Source organism: Mesoplodon bidens, assembly GCF_964165515.1.
Source record: "Mesoplodon bidens genome assembly, chromosome: 6".
NCBI classification, from domain to species: Eukaryota; Metazoa; Chordata; class Mammalia; order Artiodactyla; family Ziphiidae; genus Mesoplodon; species Mesoplodon bidens.
This window is the reverse complement of record NC_138162.1, coordinates 79,618,262-79,646,155: the sequence shown is the minus strand read 5'-3', so window position 1 is coordinate 79,646,155 and position 27,894 is coordinate 79,618,262. Positions and strand designations below refer to the sequence as shown.

The 27,894-nt window shown below is 41.5% G+C and overlaps 1 protein-coding gene across 10 annotated transcripts in view; it reads right to left on the bottom strand.

Annotated features, from left to right (window-relative positions):
* Nucleotides 1-27,894, bottom strand: part of MAMDC2 (MAM domain containing 2) — a gene marked incomplete at its 5' end in the record, with an annotated part of 436,428 nt that overhangs the window by 41,647 nt on the left and 366,887 nt on the right. For all 10 annotated transcript variants that reach the window (XM_081238326.1, XM_081238325.1, XM_081238327.1 and 7 more), the window contains 4 exons: nt 12,939-13,204; nt 16,022-16,165; nt 22,408-22,501; nt 26,072-26,328. In XM_081238326.1, the coding sequence (XP_081094452.1) occupies nt 12,939-13,204; nt 16,022-16,165; nt 22,408-22,501; nt 26,072-26,328 (761 nt within the window). The remainder of the gene's footprint in view (nt 1-12,938; nt 13,205-16,021; nt 16,166-22,407; nt 22,502-26,071; nt 26,329-27,894) is intronic.

The following is a 27,894-nucleotide window of genomic DNA, read 5'->3' as shown; positions in this document are numbered from 1 at the left end:
TGGGTCAGGAGAAGACAGTGACTTTAGCTAATATCCAAACAGGAATAATGACTCCACCCTGCTCATGTATGAGACATAGAGACAGTGTGGGATTATTTTCATTAACTTCCAGGGCAAAGCGGAGATCCTGACTTGACGCAGAGCTGTGGCTAAAAACTTGTATAATGCTAAGCCCTTTTTAGCTGTGTTACAACTTAGTTAACCAACCCCTACTGATAGATAATTGGGCAGTTTCCAATTTTGCAATATTACAAATATTGCTGTGATGAATATTGGTAGATAAACCTTTGTGCATAACCATGATTATTTCCTTATGATAAATTCCTAGAATTAGAATTGTAATGTCAAAGGATATGCATGTTTGGGGTCTTTCTTTTTGATACAGGTAATTGAACTGTCACCTAATATTATATCAATTTACCTTCACACTAGAGCTTATGAGAATCCTATTTCCTTGAATACTCACCTCTCCAGGGCAATGTTTTATATATAATATACTTAAATATATAATTATATATATATAAATATGTAATAAATGAAATTTAAGTATATATATAACTCCTATATTATATATACATCTACCTATTTTTGGCCTAAAGTAAAAGATTTTTTAATTGATAAACTGAACAATACAGGCAGTATGAATGCAGCTATTAATACAAATATCATACTCCAGAGTATTATGTTTTAAAAATATCTTTATCCATTTGATAGACAAATGTGCTATTTTATTACTTTTTAAATTTCTTTGATTATAAATGAAGTTGGACATGTTTGTGCATTTATTTTCCAGTAATATTTTTTTTTCAGATTTGCCTGTATATATTCATTGCCCACCTTCCTACTTCTTAGTTCATGTTTTGCTTATTGATATATTAAATTTAAAGCTTAAATGTATTAGGAGTTTGTCATATACATTGCAAACTGTTTTTTCTGGCTTGACATTTGCCTTTCAGATATGTTTATTAGGCAATCCTTATTTGGAGAAAGAAACTAAGGGAGAACTAAATGTCTTGGTTCAGAGACCGAGATGAAATAGGCAGGCCACAAATAGTAATGTGTCTTTGAGCATTGCCTACATTCACATGTAAGCCAATGTTGAACAGAAAATAGGAGCTCATGACCCTTCAGGGTGTGGTGGGAGATGCATAGCGAGGTAGCTTGTTGACCACCTGGAGAGAGACTTCTACTAGATGTAGGTACTGCAAAGACAGAGCACAGAACACCCAGAGAAAGCCACACAAGGGAGGGAGAAAAAGGTGGGGATATCTATGCAAAAGGAAATAAGGTATTCTTCTGTGGGAGAAAGTAGCGAGTCTTTACTAATATGTGAATTGTCAATTTCCAAGTAAGTGAATTGAGCTTATACCTAGAGTGTCCAGCAAATACTTCCCTGGTCTATGAGCTCAGGAAAACAGAGGATCCCCAGAGAATCTCAAAGTGCAAATTAGTCAGTGTTGCCTAATCCAAAAAACCCGGGAAAAGATTCCCTATAAAGGCAGCCATCGTGAGACTGTGAAATACAAGATTAGGAATCTGGAAGTGTGGAGGGAAGTAGTGTTTTTAGGTTTATAAACAATCTTTGGAATACATTTTTGCTTAATTAAGCTTACTAATAAGACTATGGGGAAAGAATGTCCCAGATATCTCCATGGTGCTGGGAGGACAAACATGGTAATCCAGCCATATTCTATGAAATTAATTCCTTGGGAAAGTCATGAAAGAATGCACTGACATAAACACCACACTCATGTAAGCTGTGTGTTAGCAACTACCAGTTGTGCTAATCAGTCTTTCCAGTCATTTCCCTATAAATTAACATGAAACACAGAAACCCAACAATAAATATCTGAAAGGAAATGAAAGAGAAGGAAAATCAGAGCATCTCAACTCTGCCTTATGCATATTTAAAGTAATTTATAATTCCTGGACTGACAGCTGACACTGAGTTTTGCTTGGAAAAACTCAACAGTAGGCTCCTTTTCCATACTTAGCTCCTCTATCCAATTTCACATGAAAACATATTCCACTTGACAGTATAATTTTCCTGGCTCTGTGTATGGAACCACCCTAATCTGTTCTATAATGTGTTGATTATTGTGTCAGAAATTAATGATCTTGCAATTTCTGCTTTGCACTCAGCTGCCCTGCTTTAATTATGCTGGAACATTAATATCCTGGAGCAGCCATTTCCCAATGTTCTCAGACATCATGGAATGTGATAGGAAATTCATCTTTTCTCATGTATCTTATCTACACATTGGTTTTCTGATTCCTTAGTCCCTTTATAGCAGGGTGTCTTGTTATTAAATAGCCACCTATTTATAAATCTCTCCAGAAACTTACTAGACCTGCTCTTCTATCCAAGTGAACTGCTAAGTGTTGTCTTTAAAAATTTTAGAACCCTAGATATTTTACATCAGTTTCATTTTCATTATTAAAGGGCAAAGTGAAAAGGAAGATTTTAAAAGCAGAAATCCAAATCACAGACAAATTTCTTTCACTTTTTGCTAAAACGAGAAGATTATTGAGAGAGGAAATAAAGAAATAGAGAAAGCTATCCACAAGGACTGTGCTGCACAATATTAAAAGACAGTTCCTGACATTAAGATGTCTAAAAATATAATAAGAATTAGAACAGACTTAGTGGACATCTTAAAACATGTTTTTATTTCATGGAGAGGTGACATGACATTCTGATTTGTGCCATTTCATGCCAGAGTCAAGACTTAAAGCCAAGTCTTCCTAGCCCTGACCTAGGATCTTTTATTATACAATCTCATCCCAACAAAATACAAACTAATGACTTATACAAGATTCAAAGAGGAAGGGGCTCTTGAGATGGACTTTGAGAGAAGGGTAGGATTTTCTCAGGTATGATGATTCCTGCAGCAAGATCAATGGGAAATATTTGCTGTTGATAAACCCTTGAGGGAGCAGTGGGGGAGGAAGGCAAGGATTTGAAGAATGAGAAACTGCACTGGTTTCTAGACAGTAATTGAAGACACGTGTTCCAGGGAGTTTGAAGACTAAAGGAGTGGGATAGGGTGGCAACTTAAATGGGTAAAAAGGTGAAAGGAAGGTTTGCTGTTCATTTGTATGACCAACATATGTTGGCAGCATGCAAAGGACTAATGGAAATTGAAAATTTATAAGAGAGGGAACAATTTATGAAATAAGGTCCCAGAGGAGGCAGGACGATGAAATCCAACGTATAGATGACCAGTTGGTTTTGACTGAGAGACCAACTGTCAGATTCAAAGAGAGGCAAGTGAGGATTCAGAGAGGAACAGAATTGAAGGGGCTTGTGTTCAATGCCTTCATTCTCTTGGGAGTTGAACCCATGAGGTCACATCCTAAGAATGAGGCAGGTAGGGTTGAGTTGGAAACTTGCGAGTGAAAATGGATCTGAATATCTGGGGTGCGGAACGAGAGTGGAAGTCAGAGATGATCTGAATAAAAGGCTTTCCCAGCAGCATGGATCCCAGCAGCCTGGAGGGGACAGTGGCAAATAATCTTATTTTCTCCAGCTGTGCTGAGAAGCTTAGGGAAAAGAAGATGAAAATAGCTGCTGAGGGTTCCCAGGGGTTAAGGGGACCAAGGTAAAGAAGCCAGAAGGACCTGTGGGTGGGGAGACTATGATGTGGAAGTGAGTGCTCCATGGACCACAGCACAGAATGGAGGCTGGAGAAGCTGTGTTGGGGGACAGGAAAGGGATCAGGAAAATCAAGAGAGCTGGGAAAACCTCATATCAGTCTTTGGGAATAGGGAAATGGTGTGATGTAAGTTGTTCCAAAGAAAAGAGTTACAGCTTTTGGTTTTAATAAATATCATCATAAAAAGCCCCAAACCAGACTTGGCATATATGTGTTTATGTGCATCCTTATATCCACTCCAGCAGGATGTTCCTGCTTTTAAGTGTTCACATTCAAATTCCTTGCAGGACCAATTGCACAGGTGCTTGGTTATAAGAGATTATGGTTTATATGATTCAAAGGCAGAAACAGTTCATCTTCCTTCTTCCTTTGATGTATTTACATTGTTCTTCCTTGCCATCGACACATATTCATTGAGAGTTCGGTTCTCTTTCCAACTATTTATTGAGTACCCACTCTGTTCCAGAAATTGTGTTCACATAAGAAATAAAAAATAAATAAGATATGGATCTCTGTTCCCCAGAAGCTTACAGTCTGATGTAAGCTAATCTAGGTAGGCAGGTAAGCAGACAATTTCCATACCATACATAATGCTATGATAGTAGTATGATGCACAACACAAGGGTTCTATGTCAAGTACTCTGAGGAAACTGCCACCTTACACAAGGTTGAACGGGATTCCTTAATGTAGAACTTACCAGAGTTTCTAACATGTTACTGTGCAGGGTGAATCTTCATGTGTGTATGTGGAAGTAGAGATCTAGCATACAAAACTTCCCCAACTCACTGGACCATAGAACCCTTTTTCAATGGAATAACTCAAGGGATTTGGGACATACTCTGAGAAGTGCTGACATAAGGTTCTTGTCTGGTCAAAAAAAATGTATTTATATTTTTTTCAGACTGGCCAGATGGGGGTTTTCTCCATCTCCATAAATGACTTTTGAAGTTTGTTCTTTAATCTTACAACAGAATAAAGATGCAGACTTAGAAGGGTTTACCAGGCAGACTTTAATGACTGCTGAGCTGATCATTAAGCCAGACCCAGATGAAAGAGAATGCCTGGTCATGCTCTCATTTATGGGCCATTTAACATTTTTTCCAAAAGAAATATTTAATGAACATGATATTGAGTTACTCCCAGTGCCTCTAATTAACAGACCACTTTAATGGTCTTTGTTAAAGGGAACACTTGCTTCAAGTCAAACGATATTGCGGGACCTGATATAGGTGCTATAGTGACCAAGCGTAATGTCAGCCCAAGGATTTGAACATAAGAGATATAGGAACATATGTATATGTATAACTGATTCACTTTGTTATAAAGCAGAAACTAACACACCATTGTACAGCAATTATACTCCAATAAAGATGTTAAAAAAAAATCAGGGACCAAAAGCATGTTTACACTAGGCTCAAACATTTTTTTCATACATTAACAGAACATCAAGCCATCCAAAAAAAAAAAAAGGCTAATGTTTGTGCTTCATCATTACAGACTTTCTGACAACGACTCTTTAGTCTCTCCTGACATTTAGCTTTCAAGAAAAGCACTTTGGAGTGAATTGTTCCCTCTCCTCATTACCATCTCTAGTGTGTGAAAGTCTCGAGGTAACTCTTGATTACCTACTCTCTATTTAGTAACATGCTGAGGAAAAACAGATCAAGAAAACCATTTCATGATTCATGCCCTTATAAAATGTTTCTAAAACATTAACAAATATATTGTCGGCAGTTCATGATTGTGTAAGTGCAGTAGTCTAGTACTATTAAAATAAAGATTTAACTCGGACCTGATTTTCATTTAAAGAATACTTCACAGCAAAAGTTCAGGTACAGAATTACGCAGGTACTAAAGAGATGTTACCTATGAAATCTTATGAGGATCAGGACCTAGGGAAAAAATTCTTTAGCCTCTTTGTCATTCTCTCTTTTCTCTCTCTTATTCTTGCTTTCTCTCTCCAGCTACATTAATGCCAACTATGTGCCAGGTACTATGCTAAGGGTTTTACATGATGCACCATAATCCTATGAGGTACGTACTACTAATACACTCATTTTGCATATGAAGAAAAGCAAGGCTCAGCAAGATTCACATAACTAGCCCCAATTATAAAGGCGTAAGCGCCAGAGAGCCCACAGCCAAGTCTCTTAAGCATTATGCTGTACTTCCCTCTACCCTCCAGATCTCCTTTGTCTGTGCTGAACCACCTTGAATTCTGACTCCTCCTAGGAGCCAAAGTGATTTATAAAATAGAACAACAGAGAGTTAATAATAAAGCCCTAGAAATTTTTTGAAGTCTTGAGTTAGGGCTGGCTTCCCCTTCTTATCTGATCCTACACTTTCCACATTAGCCAGGAGAGGGCTGGGGGTGGGGGGACATAAAGGTATGGTATAAAAAGCATGGATTCTGGATTGAATAAGACTTGGATTTACCTCTCTGCTCTGCCTCTTAATAGCTGTGTGCTGTTGAACAACGTCCTTAATTTTCTGCACAAGCTTTCCTCATCTGTTAAATAGGGCTATACAGCTTTCCTTCCTAGGGTGCTGCAGCATCAAATGAAGTAATGCATGTCGAGTGCTTAGCATAGCATCTGGCACATGGAAAGTGTTCAATAAAAGTTCCTGTTGCTGTTGGCAGCTGTGACATTACACAGCCATCCATATAGCTATTTTGTTAGAATGGTCTCAGGGAAATTCTTACCATTGCTATCATTCCTTAAGTAGAAATATATATTATAGTTTCCATCAAACATTAGACTGTATAGGGAACATAGCAGGCACTTGTTAATCGAATCAGCCCATTGTCCTTAAAATGGTCTGGGTAAGAACTAATATGGAAATAAAGGTAAAGAAACATCCACAGTGGGAGGTACCCGGGAAGGCACAGGTGAGCTAGTGTGCAGGGATTAGGATCGAGGCAGGAGAAACAAAGGGAAAGAGGCTGAAAGTTTTGACTTTACAGTTCTGTCTAGGCTGCCCGTCACCCCGCTCAGCTCTGATCTCACATGACAACTCACTGAGAGGTGAAAATAATGTTCATGAAAGCACGCTATAGTAAGAAGCAATGTGAAGGGAAGAGATTATTGTTATTATTTTGTGCAGCACAGATACTCAAACATATCTACCAAACATCTCCACCAGCGAAAACTCACACCAGGATTAGGATTAGGCCAGGTGTAGTCAAAATTCAAATACAAGGCTCCCAGCCAGGGAACAGGTGTGAAAAGGCAGCCATTTACTCCCGTTGAGTTGGGCCTTGACCACTCACACTTGACCGGCTTTAGGAATGGCGTGGTGAGGACGTGAAGCAGAGACAGGGAAGGGTCTTCCCCACAACAGTGACGCACATTCAGTGAGCTCTGAGTTTAGGCATTCATTGCTAGTAGAACGTGACCTTGGGTTAGTCTAACTTTGTATTCTAGAATGCCAAGAGCACTAAAAGGAGATACTTTACCTCCCTTACGGGAATGCTGTGAGAATTGAATAAAATAACAGACGGTGCCTATGCCCCAAGGCACGTTGGGAGCCTCACTTTTTCCAGCTGCATAAGAACATGCTTTCCCCAAGACTGGATGGAGACCTTGAGCACCCAAAGATACCTGTGGCGAAGGGTAGGCTTCAGACAGTCTACAGACCACGGTTCAAACCCCAACTCTGCCACTTACCAGCCTTAGAAAGTCCACTCTTTCATTCTTTTACTTATTCCTTTTTCATTGTTATATTTTTATGGGAAAAGAGAAATGGACAGTGAACAAGTAGACAAACAAATCAGAAAATTTCAGATTGGGGTAAATGCTATGCACAAAATAAACTAGGAAATATCATGGGGAATAACTTGGGGATGGGAAAAGCAGTCACAGACTGGGTGGTCAGGGAAGTTCCTTTCTAAGAGGAGACATTTGACTGGGACAGTAAAATGGGAACCGGGCTTGACATAGGATAGATGGGGGCAGGGCATCACAGGCAGAGGGGACTGCAAGTGCAATGGCCCTGGTGAAGGAAAGGCCTTGGGACTCAGGGGACAGAGAGAAGGCCAGTGTGAACATGGGGACTGTGTGACTATGTGCTCATGGGCAGAGTGAAGGGAGATGAAGTCAGTGGAGGAGGCGGGGACCAGGTTGTGCATGGCCTCATCAGCCACAGGAGGGAAGGGAGCTTTATTCTAAAGACAATAGGACAGTTTCATGCAGGACAGTGGCCTGATCCTGTTTCTGTTTCAAGACGATGATTCTGGTGGCTGCATGAGAGCATACAGAGAGCAAGGTGGAAGCAGAAAAACCAGATAGAAAGATATGAAGCAGTTTAGGTGGCTGGGGAGACACAATTGGGCATATTCGAGATGTATTTTTGAGGTATAACTGTTAAGGATTTTGTCTGGAACTTGAGGGACAGTGGCAATGCGACAGCAAGAATAGGACTATTTTAACTTTTTGAAACTTCAGTTTCTTCAACTGTAAACTTATAAACATGCAGCATGGTGAGTAGAGTTAACGACACTGTACTGTGTGTTTGAAAGTTGCTCAGGGAGTAGAGCTTAAAAGTGCTCATCACGGGCTTCCCTGGTAGGGCAGTGGTTGAGAGTCCGCCTGCCGATGCAGGGGACACGGGTTCGTGCCCCGGTCCGGGAAGATCCCACATGCCGCGGAGCGGCTGGGCCCGTGAGCCATGGCTGCTGAGCCTGCGCGTCCGGAGCCTGTGCTCCGCAACGGGAGAGGCCACGACAGTGAGAGGCCCGCGTACCGCTTAAAAAACAAAACAAAACAAACAAACAAACAAAAGTGCTCATCATAAGAAAAAAAATTTGTAACTGTGTGAGGTGACAGACGTTAATTAAACATTGCGGTGATCATTTCACAGTCTATACATATACCAAATCATTATGTTGTACATCTCAAACTAATATAATGTTGTATGTCAATTATACCTCAATTAAGGAAAGAAACTAAGATTGCAAAGCCATTTCAGTAGTAGAGTGGAGATTTGAAGCCAGAGAGACTCCTGTGTCGTTATCCCTAATTGCTGTGCTATCCTGTCTCCAAGATGACGCAGGAGAGGCCCAGGAGGCCCAGGGCACCCTAACCTATCCTGGGCAGTGAGCCAGAGGAGGGGTCTCTGAGGAAGGGACGTTCAAGCCATGACTGAATTAACAAGAGTCTAGGCAGAGGAAATGTGTGCAAGGGCTCAAAGTGGGAGAGCGCAGTATGTTCCAGGAACTGAGTGCAATGGGCTTAGAATGGAGGGAGAAGCGGCCAAGCTGGGGAGGGGATCGTGTCAGAGCATGAGAGCCTTTTCCCTCAGAGCAACGGGAAGCCAGGGGGTCACTGCACGGGAGGCTTCCTCATCATCACCCTGCCTCTGGGGAGAGCGCAGATCGGAGGTGGCAGGCGTGGACTGCAGGTGGGGTTGGCTCTTAATTTCAACTTTCAGAATCAGCTTAGGGAGCAACAGTTCTCATCTGAGAATTGCACGCACCTCTGGGGCCATTTGGAAATGTGTGGAAATAATTTGGGTTGTTGCTGTCACTGCAGATGTCAAAACCCCAACCGTGTGAGGCATGGCCCCCCACAAAGGTAGAACTGTCCTCTTCTAAATGCCAAGGGGGCCCATACTGGGAAATCCTGCCATTGGCAAGGCACTGAAGGCTCCACTGGAGGAATATAAATGTTTTAAGCCATGACCGTGTAAAAGCAATTGTATAGCTGAGAGAATTGAGAGGTGGAGCGGGCAAGCAAGGGGAGGGGAAATAGAGGGGTGAAAATGCACTCACTGTACATAGTGGGATGTCAAGGGACACTACCTAAAGTTTATGGAACCAAAAATAGATGGTTAGGTGTATTAAAGTTACAAAGGGAACCAAGAGAAAAGTTAAAAATATAACTAAAAATTGTGAGGAGGAGAGAGAAAACAAAAGGAAATAGTGCAAATAAGCTAAATTTCTTATCTTTCATAGCAGGGAGTCAGCAGATACTGCTAAGGTTAATGAAGCAAGAAATGAGGTGGAAATAGAATATTTAGAATTATAGAGGAAGGCATCAGAAAATCAGGAAAAACCCTTTAGAAAAAGAAGTAGAACTGGAGTTGGCGTTCGGGGGTGGTTAAGGGAAACTCTGGCTTTTCATCTTGTCCCTTCTCTGAGATACTGTCTGTATGTTTGTTTCCACCTGTATGTGTTACATAAGTCAGTGAACTTTAGTTTCCCGCCTTACTCAATGCTGCCTCTATGGATGTCAAATGGTTCTCTCACTCTCTGAGCTGGTTCTGTTTAGAAGGGACCCACCAAAAACTACTAGCCACCATCAGATACGTGTCCAGAGTTTTCTGGCATTGAACTGTACCTACCGTCTCCTCACCTGCACTGGGGCCAAATCCCTGAATAGGCTATAAGAACTTCTCTGCCCCCACTGGGTCTAGATCCAGTTTTCCTGAAATGGCTGGGGAGGGTCTCTGTGGTCGCTGGGAGGGGTGGAAGTCAGCCAAAGAAGAAAGGGCAAATTCTCTGGGGCACCCTTATTTGCTGGGGGGCTTGCTCCCATTCCATGGAAGTCAGGTGAGAGCAGACACTCACTCTGACAAGCAGGCAGATTACTAACACCCATGTTTTGTGAGTAGCGGATGGGGGGAGGATTGGAGGCAGGGAGGGAGGGCTAAGCGTTGGGGAGAAGGGAGGAGTGGGGTGAGGCATGAGCAGGAGTTAGAATCCAGCATGGCCTGAACGCTAACCCTCCGAACACCAGCTCAGCTGGGCCTCTATTAATCACTTTTTTTTTTTTTTTTTTTTTTTTTGCAGTACACGGGCCTCTCACTGTCGTGGCCTCTCCCATTGCGGAGCACGGGCTCCGGACGTGCAGGCCCAGCGGCCATGGCTCACGGGCCCAGCCGCTCCGTGGCATGTGGGATCTTCCTGGACCGGGGCACGAACCCGTGTCCCCTGCATCGGCAGGCGGACTCTCAACCACTGCGCCACCAGGGAAGCCCAATCACTATTTTTTATATGTCCAATTGGTAGAACTACTCCTCTATTTTTCTATATAGCCCTTCTGTGAGACACTGAGATTGTACTGTTGGTAGTTATTTTATGTATCTGTATCTTAATGTTCTATCATCTGTGATCTCATTCTCAGAAGCAGGATCTGAGCCTCATTCATCTTTGTATGCCCTGCACTGAGCATATACCTAATAAATTATGGTTGAATTAAGGAATAAATAAATGAATGAATAAAGTCAAATAAATGAATGAAATATTTATTATATTCTCCTTTTTTTTGAAACATTAGCAACAGAGGGTGTGGAGTACAACAAAAATTCTATTATTTTCTGGTGCATCCCTGATTATGTGGATCTGGTGTCTCTCCGATTATGTGGGTCTGGTGCATGTTTGCTCTGTGTGTGTGTGTGTGTTGCCGTAACTACTTGAGAGAGTTAAATAATTGGTAATGGGGAAAGAATGTAAGCCTTTGGGATCCCTAAGGGGTGCAGGGAAGGACTAAGAGATCAAAGAGGAAATGCAAAAATGCTGCAAATGTGAGATGACATTTATAGAAAGATAGTCTCATTCAGGAAATGTTTGGAACTGGCTAGGAAATAGGCTTAAAAAACATAAGCCTAGGCTAGGAGTTGGAACTTGGCACCAGAAACATCAATTTGTTTCCTCTGTTGCTCAGGGGGATGAATCAAATAGCTCAGTTTAGTCAGGTGACCAAAATAGGATGGGATTAAGAAGGGGATACCTACAACAACCTATTTAGTCAGCATAAAAACAATACCAGGGCTTCCCTGGTGGCGCAGTGGTTGCGAGTCCGCCTGCCAATGCAGGGGACACAGGTTCGTGCCCTGGTCCGGGAGGATCCCACATGCTGCGGAGCGGCTGGGCCCGTGAGCCATGGCTGCTGAGCCTGCGCGTCCGGAGCCTGTGCTCCGCAACGGAAGAGGCCACAACAGTGAGAGGCCCGCGTACCGCAAAAAAACAAAAAAACCCAATACCATCAGTGCTTATAAGATTGTGATAAAACTTGTGTGCTTATATTCTGCTACAGGTATCATAAATTGGTTTGACCCTTTTAGAAATCAGTAAGTCAAGGAGGCTGCCATGTCATTATAATCATAATTTCTTCTTGCCTAGCAATGAAAAAGAACTTTGTAAATATTTTCAAAGATCTTTGATTAATCATTGTAAAGATTTAATCATGCTTTGGTGGGTATTCCAATGAACTAAGAGTAACCAAGCAACGTTATGATGGGAATGGTGTACAAAACTTCTTTAACAGGAAGTTATAGACAAAGCTATGGTTCTGTCCAGATGGTTATAGCTAAGAGAAGTTTGGGCCATTAATGTTTATGAAGAAGGTTCTACAGCTCTGCTAGGCACGTATCTTCCCCTGGGGAGCCTGGACTTTGGGTAATTCCTAGTTAATGAACATGATCAACTGACCCATCCATTCTTCAGTGCTATCTATTGAGCTCCCATTGTGTGAGGCATCTGTTTGTAGGAAGGGACTTTCTTTTAGCTTCTTTTTTGCACAGAGGGTACATGAGAGAGATCTTCTGACCAACTGACAGATGAAACAAAATGGATTTTCCCATTCTAATTTCATCTGGGTTAGTTGACAGAATTTATTGCACCTGTAAAGCTTCAGTTTAAGTTTATGAGTTGTAAAATTCAGGAGATCACAGTTTTCTTTTGTACTTCCCCCACAATAAAGATCTCTTTGTTTTCTTATTGCTATCAAATACGCTGCTGTTGGTTCCCTTATTTAAATTCTCTCTGTCTGGGTTGGCTCTCATATTTTACTGGGTTTCCCCAGCCTGTGTTCAGCTAGAGGTTTAGGTTGTTGACCTTAAAGCCTCAATGTAGAACCAGGCTCACTGATTTCACATTTTGAAAGTACTAGCATTCGTGTGTGCGTGTGTGTGTGTGTGTGTGTGTGTGTGTGTGTGTGTGTGTGAGAGAGAGAGAGAGAGAGAGAGAGAGAGAGAGAATTGTGGCTTCGAACTAAAGTATAGCTGTTGAACTTGGATTATTCACATAATCTCTGTCTTTGGACTATCCTCAAGGAATCTACGGACTAAACAAGCAAACTCCCTAGGTGACCATGACCCTGAGAGACAGAAAACTGAAAAGAACTGAAGGATATAACTCGCGCATGGCTGTGGACAGGGTGTGGGAGTGGGGCTCTCAGCTTGAACAGAAGAAAAACAATGCATCACCAGTTGAAAATAATTAAACAGAAATTCACTAACCCAGTTTAGCAACTGAAAATTGCAGAAAGGCTCTACTCTACCTTGGTAGGCATGGGCTTCTTAAAGGTGATTTCAGCTTGCATCCAAACGCCCCTTGGGGACTCCAGCACAGACCAGATCTTGTCTTGAACCATGTGGTTCTCTTCAAAGATATAAACTGCTAGGGTGTCACTCATTTTTAAAAACCCATAGATGGCATAGTAAAAACGCAAACAATACTGCAAGTTTCCTGGCAGGGAGGGACCGTAGAGCCTTCCAATGTAGCCAGGCTGAGACGTAAACTTTGTGTTGGCCATCAAGAAATACCCTGCAAATAGGACAAAGCATTCAGTGCATCAGCAATGAAAAACCTAAATAATTCAGCCCAGATTATCAAGTGGGAAAATATGGTTCAAGCAGTGGAGTTTGCCAACAGAGACTATTTCTATAGGCTTTAAATGATAGAAAGCATTTAAAATATTGAAAATATCTGTGTGATTCTATTGCTAATAAACCTTCTCCATTTTTAAGTAAACCTGTACAGATTTCCAACTGCATATGTCCAGATTCTAGTCATCAATCAGGATTTATATTTCTTTTTTTTTGGCCGTGCCGTGGCTTGCAGGATCTTAGTTCCCCGATGAGAGATTGAACCCCAGCCCTCAGCAGTAAAAACATGGAACCCTAACCACTGGACCGCCAGGGAATTCCTAGGACTTCCACTTTTCATGAAACAAAAAGGATGAAATTATCTTGGGGTTCCCCACTTTTTGGACAACCAACTGACAACTAGACTGCGTAGTACTGAGTCATAGAGAACACAAGGCCCAGAGCAGATTTTCCTTCTTACCCCTGCAATGACCAGTGGAGGGGGAGAGGTTACAGGGCCTGGCAGTCCTTGGGGGGTGATGGGTGGGGGGTGGTTTGTGTATCTGGGCAGAGCTTACTCTCTTCTTCATATGTTAAGCCTGCTCCTAAAAAGCAGGTTTTTAATCAGATAGACCTCCCAGGTGCTGAAGATCTGATCTTCCCCAATTTCTCCTAAATAACATGAAAAAATAAGATCAAGAACCTCCCTTCCCACATGCTCCACCAACCCCATGGTAAACTTAAAACAGTTTATCATGTTAAATTACGTGTCCTATAAAGCTGGGGCAGAAAGAAAAAGAATAATACCTTGCTCTTTTTCCTTTCCCTTTTTTGATCCTCCTTCATCAGTTTTCTTTTGGGTGCCTCAGTCTTTGCTATACAGTTTAGTTTTATTTAATCCGGCAAAAGATTCTTTGGTTATTTCATGAGTGGTGTTATGGAATGAATTATGTCCCCCCAAATTCATATGTTAAAGCTCTAACCCTCAATGTGACTGTATTTGGAGATGGGGCCTTTAAGGAGGCAATTAAGGTTAAATGAGGTTACAAGGGTGAAGCTTTAACTCCCATGTGACTGGTGTCATAAGAAGAAGAGACAGCAGAGATCTTTCTCTTTCTCTCTCTCTCTCCATGTGTACACACGGAGGAAAGGCCATGTGAAGACACAATGAGAAGGCGCTTTGGAAAAGGCAGGAAGAGAGATCTCACCAGAAACCAACCCCAATGGTGCCTTGATCTGGGGACTTCTAGCCTCCAGAACTGTGAGAAAATAAATTTCTGTAGTTTAAGTCCCCCAGTCTATGGTATTTGTTATGGCAGCTCAAGCAGACTAACACAGGTGGCCAATACAACAGCCAGAGCAATCTTTTTTTTAAACCTAAATTTAATCCCTCTCTTCTCTACTTAAACCCTTTCAGTGGCTTCTCATTTCCTTTGTAGTAAAATCCCAGTTGCTTACTCTGGCCTGCCACACCCAAGATCTTCCTCTCTACCTTCATTTTCCTTCACTCTCCTCCCCACAGTGTAGCCACTCTAATCTTCTAATTCCTGGGAGTATCCAGTTTTTTCCCAACTCAAAGCCCTCACAGATGCTGACCCCTCTGCCTGGGCTGCTCCTGCTTCCACACATAAAAGCCACGCAGATAAACTCCCCACCCAAAATGTGGTTCCTTATTCTCTCTCAGAGGTCACTCTTCACGTCTCCCAGCACACTCCACAACTGGTAATCTTGAGTCTGTTTGCATATATGTTTGTTTAGGGTTTCTCTTGCCCATTGAAATGACATTCAGCCAGCAAGGGTGGGATACATACCTGATTTTTTCACTATTGTATCCCCCAGGGGTTAGGCTGGCCAGGGTCAGAATAGGTTTTTATTCTGTAATTCTACCAGTTAGCCAACCCCTAAGCAAAGAATACAAAATTACAAGTATGAAATTGCAAGGGCCCCGCGAAAGTGAGGGGCCCTGAAACAAGCTTCATCAGCTTTCTGGTAAGTCACCCCCGTGCCCAGTATATAAATAATTGTTGAATGAATGAATTAGACACTAACCCCTTGAGAATAAGCTCTTTCCACCAGTCTCTACTGGAGTGGGCTTCACAAGGGCTCCCTTTACCGAGATAGGTAATCCTTACATAAGGGGAGCTCAAACTGATTTCTAAGAGCTCCTTGTAGGTCCATCCAAAATTTCCCAACAGCTGTGATAGCTTTCATGCCCCACTATATATTATTTATTGCAATAAAACACACAAAACATAAAATACACCATTTTAACCATTTTAAAGCGTACAATTCAGTGGCATTTAGTACTTTCACAATGCTGCACAGCCACCACTATCTACTTCCAGAATATTTTCATCACCTCAAAGGAAAACTCTATACCCATTAAATAGTCACTCCCCATCCCCCTCCCCAGCTCCTGGCAACCACTAATCTGCTTTCTGTTTCTATGGCTTTGCCTCTTCTGGATGTTTCATATAATTGGAATCTAATAGCTTTTTAAAGGTACTTCTCCATCTAAAGTGAAGAGCAAGATAATTTCCAAAGGTTTGACTATTTAATTAACTGGTAAATACTTCTGCTAGCACAGCAACTTGAATTCGTTTTGAAAAATGGCCAGGCACAAGGTTACCTATTGTCTTTGCTTCTTCACAGCTGCTCCCACACCCACCTCCCTTTTTCAAGTTGGTGTCCTGGTGAGAACGGCTGGCGAATGGCGATGAATACTACCCGCTCCCAACCCCCAACATGACATCCCACACAACAGACTCTGATTTACCTAAGCCTGAAGTGTGGTCTCCCGCCCGATACATGTTTGGTCTTACTTTCACTCGGGTCCAGCCTGGACCTTCTTTGTCTTGGTAAAAGTTGCAGAGATCTTTCTCAAAATTGCAGCTTGCTTCTACGGCACTAAAAGGACGCTCTGAGCAAAGGAGAATCAAAGTTAGAGTGAGCCAAACCCAAGGATCTCAAAGGACTACATTAACTGATTGACAAATATGTACACATTTGTACCAGGGGAGCTCAGAGAAGTAACACACAACAAAAATATTTTTACCCTGTGGCATGCTGACAAGTTAGCATCAAATCCACATTTCAGCATGACAGGAAAATTGTTCTTTTCCTCCCTAAAGGGATGGAAAGAAGGAGACCTGTTCACATTCTCTACAAAAATGAAGTACCAGACTTCAAAAGGAATTTCCTTTCTTGATGTAAAGACTGAGAGCATTTATTCACATACTTCTTCACAATTTAAAATTCATTCATACAAAATTAAAAAGAAAGAGAAAAAGTAAGGATATTATAGAATTCTTAATTTCTTTCTGACAGATATTTTAGAAATAATATTTTCTAGAAATAGTTTTCCTTTGTTGATCAATCGCTATGTCAGAAGCAGAGCCACTGTCTATTTATAATTGACATTAGTAGTAAGAGCTGATCAGCTGGAAGAGAATCATTACTCAGTATAAATCACATTGCTCAAACAGTCACACCAATTCTGTCATCTGTTCTGCTATTATTTTGGCTTTTGCTGAGTTCTGGTGTCACTTACTCTGGTCTGTAAACATCACCTCATCCCAGATTGCCTGGAGGAAAGGGAACATAAAAGATTTCTGCTCTTTCAAGAATGATGTGGTCCTAGCAACAAGTAATTGTAAACCTCACTGTTCAGATTGCCCTCTGTGTCCAGAGGAGGTGTGACTGCAGCGGTTTGGGACACATTCAGTGCAGCCAAATATAATCTTGTTCTGCACACTGACATACACTGGTCTAACCTTTTAGGGCCAGAGACAGTACTGTTTTGAATAAGTGGAAAATCATCTCTAGAGAAACACTTGAGTTCTAGGTGCAGGGATCTGATGAAACAGAAAGCTGTTTAGGGACAAAGACTCAATTTGTCAATTTTCAAAGTAAGAAAACATTCCAGTGGGCTGAGGAGCTGGCCCGGATAAAGAGGATGAAAGACGCGTGACAACCAAATGCTACAAGGGGTCCAAGATTCCATCTTGGTCCAGAAAAACAAATACCTATAGAAGACTTTATTGGCGTAATTGGTGAAATTAGTATATGGACTATAGGTTAATTGATAATATTGTATCAGTGTTAAGTTTCCTGAACTTTATAATTATTCCATAGCATGTTGGAGGATGTCTTTGGTTTTAGAAAATACCCACTGAGGTATTTAGTGGTGAAGGGACATAATATCTGCAACCTACTCTTAAATGGTTGATAAAACAAACGTGGCAAAATGTTAAACGTTTGTAGGTCTAGGTAAAGAGTATACGGGAGTTCTTTATCATATCCTTGCAAATTTTGTCTGAGTTTAAAATGATACTGAAGAGTTTTAAAATGCTAAATTAAAAAGAAAAGTGATTAGCACCACATTACAAAGAGAGAACAGAAAGCAAATGTTCCTAGCAAGTGTACAAGGAGAGGCCCCTGATGAGCCAGATAGGAAAGGAAGAGAATTCTCAGTGCTCCGAGACTGGTGGGTTAACCCACACACTGCTCTGTCTGACTCTGTCAGCATCAAGGTGACTCTTTAAGCTGCGAAGATAAAGCCATGAAGATATTCATTTGAAAATGAATATGATGTCATACAAACAAGGATCCTTTGACATCCCCCCATGGAGATCTGAGCCCATGGGAAACCCCACTATGGTCTCCAGTCTGGGTCACCCCTCTGCCACCTGGTAATGAAAAAGCAGATGGAAATTCAGATCTACAGATGGCCATCTAGCTCAGAAAATGGTGTGGCACTCCCAAAAGCCATGCATAAAGAGAATGGAAGGTCAGTGAAATTATTCATCAGGAATACATCCTAAGGAATATACACCTGGGCATCCACAAGAGAACCATAACCCATTTCCTAGGTGTGTGGGAGGGGGTGAGAGGTGGTATTAAAACTTGAAAGTAAGCAAGGCTCTGTTGTCTCCATAGTGACAAACTGAGTCACACAGAGAAGATTTTTCTGAGGATGCAATTATATTCTTTTGCTAAACACTTAGTCTGAGCAATGGATTTTTCTGGGGTCCTAAGAAGGTCTGATAAAAAGAAAACCTCAAAAGCATAACTCAAAGCCTAAATCTTTTTCACCCAGAATGTTTCTTCTAGCATGAGATAGTATCTAATTACTGAAGATGAGGCCAGAGGGCCTATGTGTGACCTAAAATGAGCTCCCCAAAGATCTGGGGTGAATGAAGAGCCTTTGCTTCAGGCTTGTTTCAGAAGCATGAGTCAAGTGGCAATCATAATTGTATTTGGAGAGTGTTAATGACATATTTGAAGCATAGGGAGGAATCAGAGGCAACTGGAAGTCCCTGAGCATCAGCTGATCATCCCCACCCCATCCAAAAAAAGAAAGTCTCTCTGAGCATCATAATGTACCATTTAGTTAATTACTTGATTTCTGACATTTGAACTTTTTAGAATCAGGAGGCTCTGAAGATAAACTAATCAGGTAGAGGGTGTTGCAGTTTGAGAAGAATGGTTAGGAGTATTTCTCATCTTTTCCTCTGCTTCATAGAGTTCATGGAGATGAACTCAGTATCAGTCCTCAAGATCTAAGAGGCTTATCAGCCCCTGTAGTGCTAGAGAGACTTTGGGTGTGGTGCTCTTTAGGCTGCTAAACTTGCACAGTAGTTCTTATTTTAGCACAAGCCAGTCCAAAAGCAAACTGGGACAGTTCAAGGCTGGCGAGGGAAGAGAGTGAGTGGGAACTAGCACCAGACTGAGGAATCATGATGGAGCAGACTGGGCCACTGATCAGGCTGTGGAGATCTTTGAGGGCCTCTGAGCTAAGGAAGACTGTGACACCTCCAGCTGTAACCTACACAACAACTGGAGCCAGGTTTCCAATTAGACAAGAGGTCTGGGCAGTGTGTTGTTGATGAATGGTTAATATTGGGACTTAGGCCCAGGTAGACATCCTTTCAGATGTATATCCATGAGTGTCAGGATCCTCCCAGACCCTGGCCTGGGTGTGGGGCGAACCCAAGCCCAGAGAGGAAGTTAGGTCTGCATATGGCACAGCCTGGAGCACTCAGTTTGGGAGTTGGGCATTGAGGCAGGATTCCTAGAAGTGAATGGAATCAGCTGTTAGGCATTCAAGGACTTACAGACTAAGAGGAGAGCTTATTCCTATGATCTAGATTCTAGGCCAAATGTGGTGGTAGATGGGGAGTTTGTGGGTGGAAAAGGCTTGGAAAGGGAAGTGTGGTAACTCAAGTTGAGGGGATGGGGTGAGGTCTCACTGTCCTCTGGAAGCATCCTGGGGGAATATTTGTGGGGTGGTGGCGTGGTGACAAGCCACTGGTGCTTAATACCTGCTACTTTGAGATAGGTCTCAGGTCTGGGAAATTGGATTAACTCTAAGAGCAACCAGATGGCGGGAACAAGATGCTTCATATGTTGAAATAATTCCTGTCTCAGCTTACTAGGGAGATGAGGGAAGAAACCACCAGATCCAGCTGGGAAAAGCAGAGACAACAAGTCTGAAGCTAACCAAGATAAAGAAAAAAATGTTGGCACCTGTTTCAAAACAGAAGGCCCTAAACTATTTGTGAAATGCAAGAGGAAGTATGAAAACCAGAGGGTTCAGCTTCTAAGACTCAGAATCTGGCCCACAGCTGCTTAATGAAGGGCATAAAGCAGGCTCCAGCTTACATATTCATCAAAGCAGTGCCCTTTGCTGGTTCTCTTTGGTTTCAATCTGACCCCCTGTTCTCTAGGGGAATGGATGGAAATATTTTGAAAATTAAGTAAATAATATTAGGTCTCATGACTAAGCATTTTCTGTGTGCCATACTCAGCTAAGGCTGTCACAGACATTATTAACTCATCATTCACCCCGACAACTCTATGAAACAGATTCTTCCATCCCTGTCCCATAAAGGTGAAAACAGAGTCTCAGAGAGGTTAATAAACAAAGGTTACACAGCTTGTAAATGGCAGAGTAGGGATGCGAGTCCAAAAGGCTGGCTCTCAAGCATAACACTTTGATCATGTAATTAAACCATTTTAAAGCAAAGTTGGTATGTTGGGAAGTTCTGAAGACCAATACAGGACCTTGGTTAACTTTATATAAGAATGTGGATCCCCGGTGGTCCTTATGGAGGGAGGGTCTGGGCTGGATTTTACAGACTGAAGGGTCCCCAACTCTCTTAATAAGCGGTCCTTATTTTGCTGGAATCTTTCTTTTCTTTTCACCAGTCAGTGGGAAAGAGCTCACATATAGTCTATATATTTTTAAAGGGGAGAACGTTTCTAAACATTCCTTTCTAAGGTGGCCCAGTAGATTCTATCACCTTCCAGCTGCCGCTTCACCCCACCGGCTACCCAGTAGAGATGTGGAATAAATACCTCTTCTCCCATATTATAACTTGGAAATATAAAAAAAAGTTCAGTGTAAGTGCCCAGTGACTGAGAAGATGAACTTTCTGAAAGTAATCACAAAGATGTGGTAAAACTACTATTAACATCACTGAAATATTAACTGATGGAATTAGGGAGTAATCAGATGTAGAGAAGTAAAACAATTTTGCTTTCTGTGTTCTGTCAAATTTAGAGACTTTTAATTTTTGATTATAGCTGGATTAAAGCATTTTAATGAAAAAATATAAGTATGTAAATCCAGTCTGGTTCTATCTGTTTCACTCATTTTTTTTAATTAGAATTAGTCAAAAATAACATTTGGTTTTAGCTAATTAGCAAGTTTCTCTGTAATTTGAGGGTAACAGTTTAGCTTGAGTAGAAAACATTCTTCCTGAGTTCCCTTGCTTATAGAATATATATTTGAAACCATATTAAATTAGAGACTAACTCTACCTTAAGTGAAAGTTGAACTACCAAGGCCAAGTTCAAAAATTTACTTCTTGTGGTTTCCTTTACTCATAGAACAACCTGTTAGATCTGTGGGAAAGAACTACAAGACAGAGCTGCCAAGTAAACTATGAAAAAACCTAACAAACTTTTTATCTTAGGTATTGGCATATCCCAATGATCTGTACTGTTCTAGGGTGTGGTGGCTTAGGAGTGAATATGATTTGAACCTAATACATTTTTAGAGGGTCCTAAAGTAAATCGCTTGAGGAAACTGGATCCCAAAGATTACAGGTGGGGAATTTTGAAGTGTGTCCATATTTCATTGGAGATCAAAGAAGCCTAACTAAAAGAATTGTGGGCTGACTCACATGATAACTTCTTTTTGAAAGGGCTATTTTATCTTGAAGATTATGAGTTTGGAGGAACTAAGGTGACTGGCAGTGGAAAGAATCAAAACGTGTGAAATTCCTTAAAAATTTATTGACTTAAATAACTTTGTGTTACACATAATAAAAAAAAACCCTTTACAAAAAAAAAAAATTTACTTCCCACACTCCAAAACCCAGAATGAGGGCTCCTTAATAAGACGGATGACCACAGTGTCTCCCTGGGGCCTCTTAAGGAAACAAATTCACTAAAAGTTAAGGTTGACTGCATGTATCTGGGTTATCATTAATATAGTGTCACCCTTCTTATTCTAAAACATTTGTTTTCTAATTCACTTTGAATCAATTTGTTTACCTATTTTCCCAGAAAGTAAAAATTTCCTCTTTTCCCCAAACACCAAGTTTATGGAAACAAAATTGGCCATGATAAAATAATGTGAGGGTTCACTTAGAGAGATTAAACTGAGTATATATTCTGAGGCCAAAAGCCATCATAGAAATGTATACCAAATACTAACATCTTTAAACAGGAGGACATTTAAAAATTAGATTCATAAAATTAGTTTTTTATAACGTTTTATAATTCTATTCAGTAGATTTTGAGAGAGTTTTTTCCACCTACTCAGCCACCTGTCTATGGACCCAAGATACCCTTTAAAGAGAAAGATGGAGTGGGAGTGAGTTAGCATTATTTAATTTTACTTTCTTAGTAGGTAAAGAAGATAGAAGCTTCTTAACCCATCACAATTGACCTCTGGTATCAGAAAAATTAGATTCACTCTGTGAGAGAAAAAAAGAGTAAGATGCCAGAAAAACGACTATTCGGTTAAATAATTTTTAAGGATAAGAGGAAGAGATAGGGAAATTAGAAGGAATTAAAGCAAGTCTTGACCACAGGCATCTGTTGAGAAAGGAAAATTCCAGATGTGAGGAAGAAGAAAAAGAGAATGCTTACCTGTTTGATTATGGCAGGGAACAGGAGAGAAAGAAATATCATCCAGGGCAACATACCCTCCTCTGGGACCATTGAAGGCAACTTCAAAAATAACCTGCAGAGGAGAATGACATATTGCTGCATGTTTATATTTTCTTTTAGGCTTAAGTTCTTGTAACTATGATTTAAAATGGTGTGTCAATCTAGCCAGGTGTATAGGCATTTGGGCAGCTCCCTCCTTAACCCACAGTTTTCTTTTGGGGAGAGTGAATACTAAGCCCTAAGTTGCATTTTATTGGTAGACTTCCGCCCCGCCCCATCCTGCCCCTTGAGTGTCAAAGTACCTATATCACTTTCTGATAGAACTACAGAATTGACAATTTGCATTATGAACTTCAATTAAAGAAACAACAGCCTGCTTGCAGAAGGCAGGCTAATTTTGCCGCTGCCCTTCACAGAGACCTAGGCCCCTCCAAGGTCCTTTCCCTTTTTCATACATAAAACTCCATGTCCATCTGGACAAAGATGCAGAGATGATTTCCTGATGCCTAAGTCAGAATCAGGCCCAGAAATCCTAGGTACGGATATTAGGATTTCAGCATAACCTGGCATGCTCAAATGGTTAAAGAAAACACGGGGTTGTTAATGAGTTCAGCCCCCCTTTAGTTATACTCTCTTCTCTGCCACCAACAGTAACTTTGAGGTCAGTGGATGACTTTCTGCTTGTGACCATGGGGATCAGGTGTGGTGAGTCCAGCGCTCACCTGTGTTGGGAAAACTACCCAAGTGTGCAGTCCACTCTGCTGAATTGATAACATGAGAAGATACAGTGTTGAGCAGGGGTGGAAACTCAAGTGCCTACCCGGGCCAGGCAGGTAATATAAATGTGTGACATGGGTTTGGTCTGATGCAGCAGGAAAGGGTGTGAAATGGGGAGCAAGTCTCATCTAAAGGGGGCAGCTAGTACCCAGATTCGTCAATTGCTGATGTGTGGGAATTTAGGACTAACATGCCTGGATTTACCAAACTGTCAAGAGGACCTGGATCTCTAGATTTTTATTTGAAATCTTTGGATTTTTCAATGTTAGCAATTAATTCAAAAACTAAAACAAACATGCAAAACAAAAACAAAGAAACAAACATATACCACTACAGCAGCTAGGCAAATCATTATAGGCTAGATTTGACCCACAGGCGTCTAGTCTTCAACCTCTTCTAAGGAGAATGGTGTCTTGGCAGCAGATAGACCAGAGTTCAAATCCCATTTCTGTCACTTACCAACTAGGTGACCTTGGGTACATAGCTAACCCTCTTGGGACCTCGCTTTTCTTAGTTATAAAATAGGTATTATAACACCTACCTTGTAGGACTGTAGATGCCACTAAATGAGATGCTGTATAAACAGATCCTAGCATGGAGTCAGGTGCATAATGAGCTCTGAACTAAATCCATGCCTTTTCCTCCTGGGTGACACCCCCTCCTGAACTCACATTCATGTTTGAGGCTAGTTAGCCACTAACTAACTCCAGCTTGTCCCTTCTCCACTCTAGGTCTCAATTTCTTAATTTTTAAAAAAAGAGTTTGGACAAGACGGTCCCTTTCGGCTTAACAACAATGGTCCTTAGATACCTGGTCTCTGCAAAATCTAAGAGGGGCCCTGGAAGCTTGTCTCTGGCAATACAGGAAGGGCTGAGAACCAAGGAAACAGATGTGGACGAATGAGGAGGGGCTAATTAAGTTTACAGACTCAACACAGGTCTGTGACATTTCGTTTTCAAGGTGCCAGCTGATAAAGCCAACGACAGAATGTGATCTTACTGAACAGTAAGGGGAATAAGAATACTTCCGATCATAATTTGCAAATCACAGCCTCTGTGCCATTATGTTCTCTCTTGTTCAGAATGAGGGTCTCAAATGTTTGTTTTCCTTTTAAAAATTCATTTGAGAATATGGGGACCTTAAATTCGCTGATTTCCACAGGATAAGTTTCTTTCCCCCCGCAATTACCAAGAGCAAATAATCCCGGTGTAATGAGTCCCGACTGCTAGGGCAAAATCACACACGTGTGACCCAAAAGGATAGGTATTGAAGTTTAGTAGTGAACTTAAGCAGTAAACAGACATTGTAACTTTTCAAGCATTGATTAAAAAGAAAATTCAGCAAGGTCTCACTCGTCTAAACGTTGCCCCATGAGTTTATGGTTGGATGAAAGGAATTTGCGAAGATGACGCCTTCACTGTGCGTGTGACTCATTTGACTTTAATAGAAGGAAAATTTTCTGAAGCAGTATGTGTATTTCTTTTCCTCCTTGTAACCCAAACTCACAGAAAACTTTCCACTGGGCTGCAAGAGCCAATCAAGCCCTGGTTAGACTTTGGGATAGGAAATAGCACACATACTGCAACAGGCCCCTCTCCGGGGCTGTCTGGGGCAAGGAGGAGGATGGGAAGGGGAAAGGGGAGTGGCAGGCACTGGACAGGACACATCAGAAACTGAGACTCAAGCCCAACACTCACTGAAACTCCACATCAGGTGACCAGATGGCACCACTGAAAAGCATCCAGAGGATAATCTGCTTCTTTTGTACTCTAAACGGAATTAGGGAAGATATTGCAAAAAGCGCAAAGCAAAAGCAGGAGACGTTAAAACCTGTGGGAACTAAGACTGTCCTTAGAGCTCCAGATCTGCAACCACAATGTTGCACCCACTGATTCTAGAGGTCCTTGGGGTCCCCGGACAGAGCTGGCCCTCTTGCTTCAAATTTAGGTCAGATTTAATGCAGGAACTTTTCTCAGTGCCCTGGCACGCACCAGCAGTGTGACCCAGAACAAAACGTCAGACTTCTTGCACTCTCCGTCTCCTCCTCTTTCATCTGTAATATGGGGATAATTTTATCTACTTTGTTGGATGGTCATCAGTATTGGGCCATCCAACAGACACATACATAGATATGTATTAATATATGTGCTTTGAAAACAGGTCTGCAGGTCTGCACGGATAAACACCAAAATGTTAGTAGCTCTTATCTTTGCAGGGCTGGCATAGGGTGATTTTGTTTGATTTGCCTCTCTGAATTTTCTAATTCTTCTGCACTGGTCATTTACCACTCATGTAGCTATAAAGAGTTTTAAACCATAAAAAGTTAAAAAACTTTATAGGCCCCCAAGGCTTGTTTCAAATTAGGGCCACAATCGTTAAGTTTATTTCTGACTTTTATGACATTATTTATACTGTAAAGGAGAAAAGAAGAAAATAAGTCATTTTGTTTAAAAAATTTAGGAGAGTATTCCCTCAAGTAAGGGAAACCTTCAGTTGCTGTCAGGAATGGAAGTTTCACGTAGAAGGCGTTTCACTGATCTCCTCTTCTGAACTCATGTGACCACAGTGCAAGGTTCAGAGGGAGAGTGTGCCCAAGAAATTTAGTTGGTTGACTGGCTTTCCCATAGTTGTCCTTATTAAAGAATACTCTTTCTAGAAAATGAAGTGATAAAGGAGGAAGGCAGAGGGAATAAAGAGGAAGGGAGAAAAGTGGAGAAGGCCAAGGAAGGGAAAAGGAAGATTAAGACTGAGACACAGCGGAAAAGAAAGAATGAGTGTGAGACTGTAGTATCTCTCGAATTCCACGCCTGGGTGTGGGTGGCATCCCTGTAGAGCGGCCAGGCCAGGGCACACCTGGCATACCTACCTCCATGGGGTACGGGGCGCTGAACTCCACCTCAGCGAGGTTCCAGTCAGCATTCCCTGGATTGCCCATTTGCCAGATCTCCTCATACAGGCCAGCCGCATCCCTCGTATACACGGAGAAGATGTTGTCATTCCCCTGCTGGAGTTGGTAATAAAACGACAAGCAGCCAGACATGGGGGCCATGGTCACTGGGGAGATGAGCTGTGCCACCTCCTGGTAATGCTTGACGTAAACCGAGTCCACATACATGTAGTGGCCTGAAATCACACAGAGAAAACAGCCTAAGACAGGTGGGCGGATTCTCAGTCACAACTACACGATCTGGGATTTACTTCAAAATAAATCCAGTGGGAGTGGAGGAGAGGAAGCGAATGAGTTATTGAGGAAAGAAGTTTGGCCACGGGTTGATGAATGTTGCAGCTTGGAGATAAATAGTGGAGTTCGCTGTGCTCTGCTTAATACAAGATAAGCACCATTCTTTTTCTTCCCCTTAATTTTGATTGAAGTAAAACATACATATAGAAACGTCAATGTGTCATCTGTAAAGTGTTTGAATTTTTACAAGCTGAACACAGCTGTGAAAAAAAAAAAAGCAGGACATTACCCCAGAAGTCCCCCTCCAACAAGCCTTCTTTGAGTTGTATGGTTTCTAAGAGCATACCAAACATACCATCTGTTCTTAAAATCGCAGTGACCCTCCTGTACATCTTTCCCATGTACACAAAATGTTGCTGTGTGTTCTTTGAGTGAAACTGATATGAATTCAAACTAGATGACAATTTGTACCTCTTTAATAGAACATTTAGGTCAGTCAACACTGTTGACAGGGTTAGGATTTGGGAAGTTGAACTTGGGACCCCACTCATGGCAAGGCTTTGGTGGGCTCCGGACCCAAAGGCTGACTGCATTAGAGGCATTTTGGTGAAAGAGAGAAACTGGGAGGCAGAATGGGGAGAGCTTGGATTGGACATTAAAAGAACTGACTTCGAATCCTGCTCTATATCTTCCCATCCCTGGGACTGTAAGTCACCGAATATCTCTGGGCTTCAATTTCCTGATCTCTAGAATAAGAATCAAATATTTCTCTCATACAGTTGATCTGAGTATTAAATGAGATTATGTATGTGAAGTGGTTAGCATGTGCCTGGTACACTGTAATTGCCTAACATGATTATAATGAAGTAAAGCAATGCCATTAATGTTTTTAGTACCATGCTTTCCCCAGTATGGTACTATTATTACCAGCAATTTTGTCTAAATTTATTTGAGCTGCAGTGACAGAGGAGTAATAGCAATGTAGCTTTGATAGAATGGCCTATTTACAAGCTCAGAACAATTACAGCTTAATGTTTTTGCTTTTATTACATGGTGACAGGTTTATAATCATTCCTTTCATCCTCAGCAAAATAGCAGTAAGGATATTAGGAAGAATATATGCATTCACACACTGGAGACTTACTTTGCATCTAGCATCTGCCTAGTATGTGGCAGGCCCTCTACAAAGGGTGATTCAAAACACGTACATGGTCTCAGAAAGATCCTCACTGCAGCATGGCAGAGGGGAAAGGTGGATAAGTTAAAACTCATTTTCTCCTGGTAGCAAATTGTTCAACCCTTCTGAAAAATCTCCCTTGCTTAAATAGAATTGTCTGATCATTTTGCCAAGCCATGCAACTGTGAATAAATAGAAATCACAAACTCAGATGATCAGAGCAGCCAGCCAGATCAAGTATATGATTGAAGTGGAGTGGGTCAGGGAGAAAATAGAGTGATGGATTAGCTGCCAACATTGGAAATCACATTTTACCAGCAACAAGCAGCAG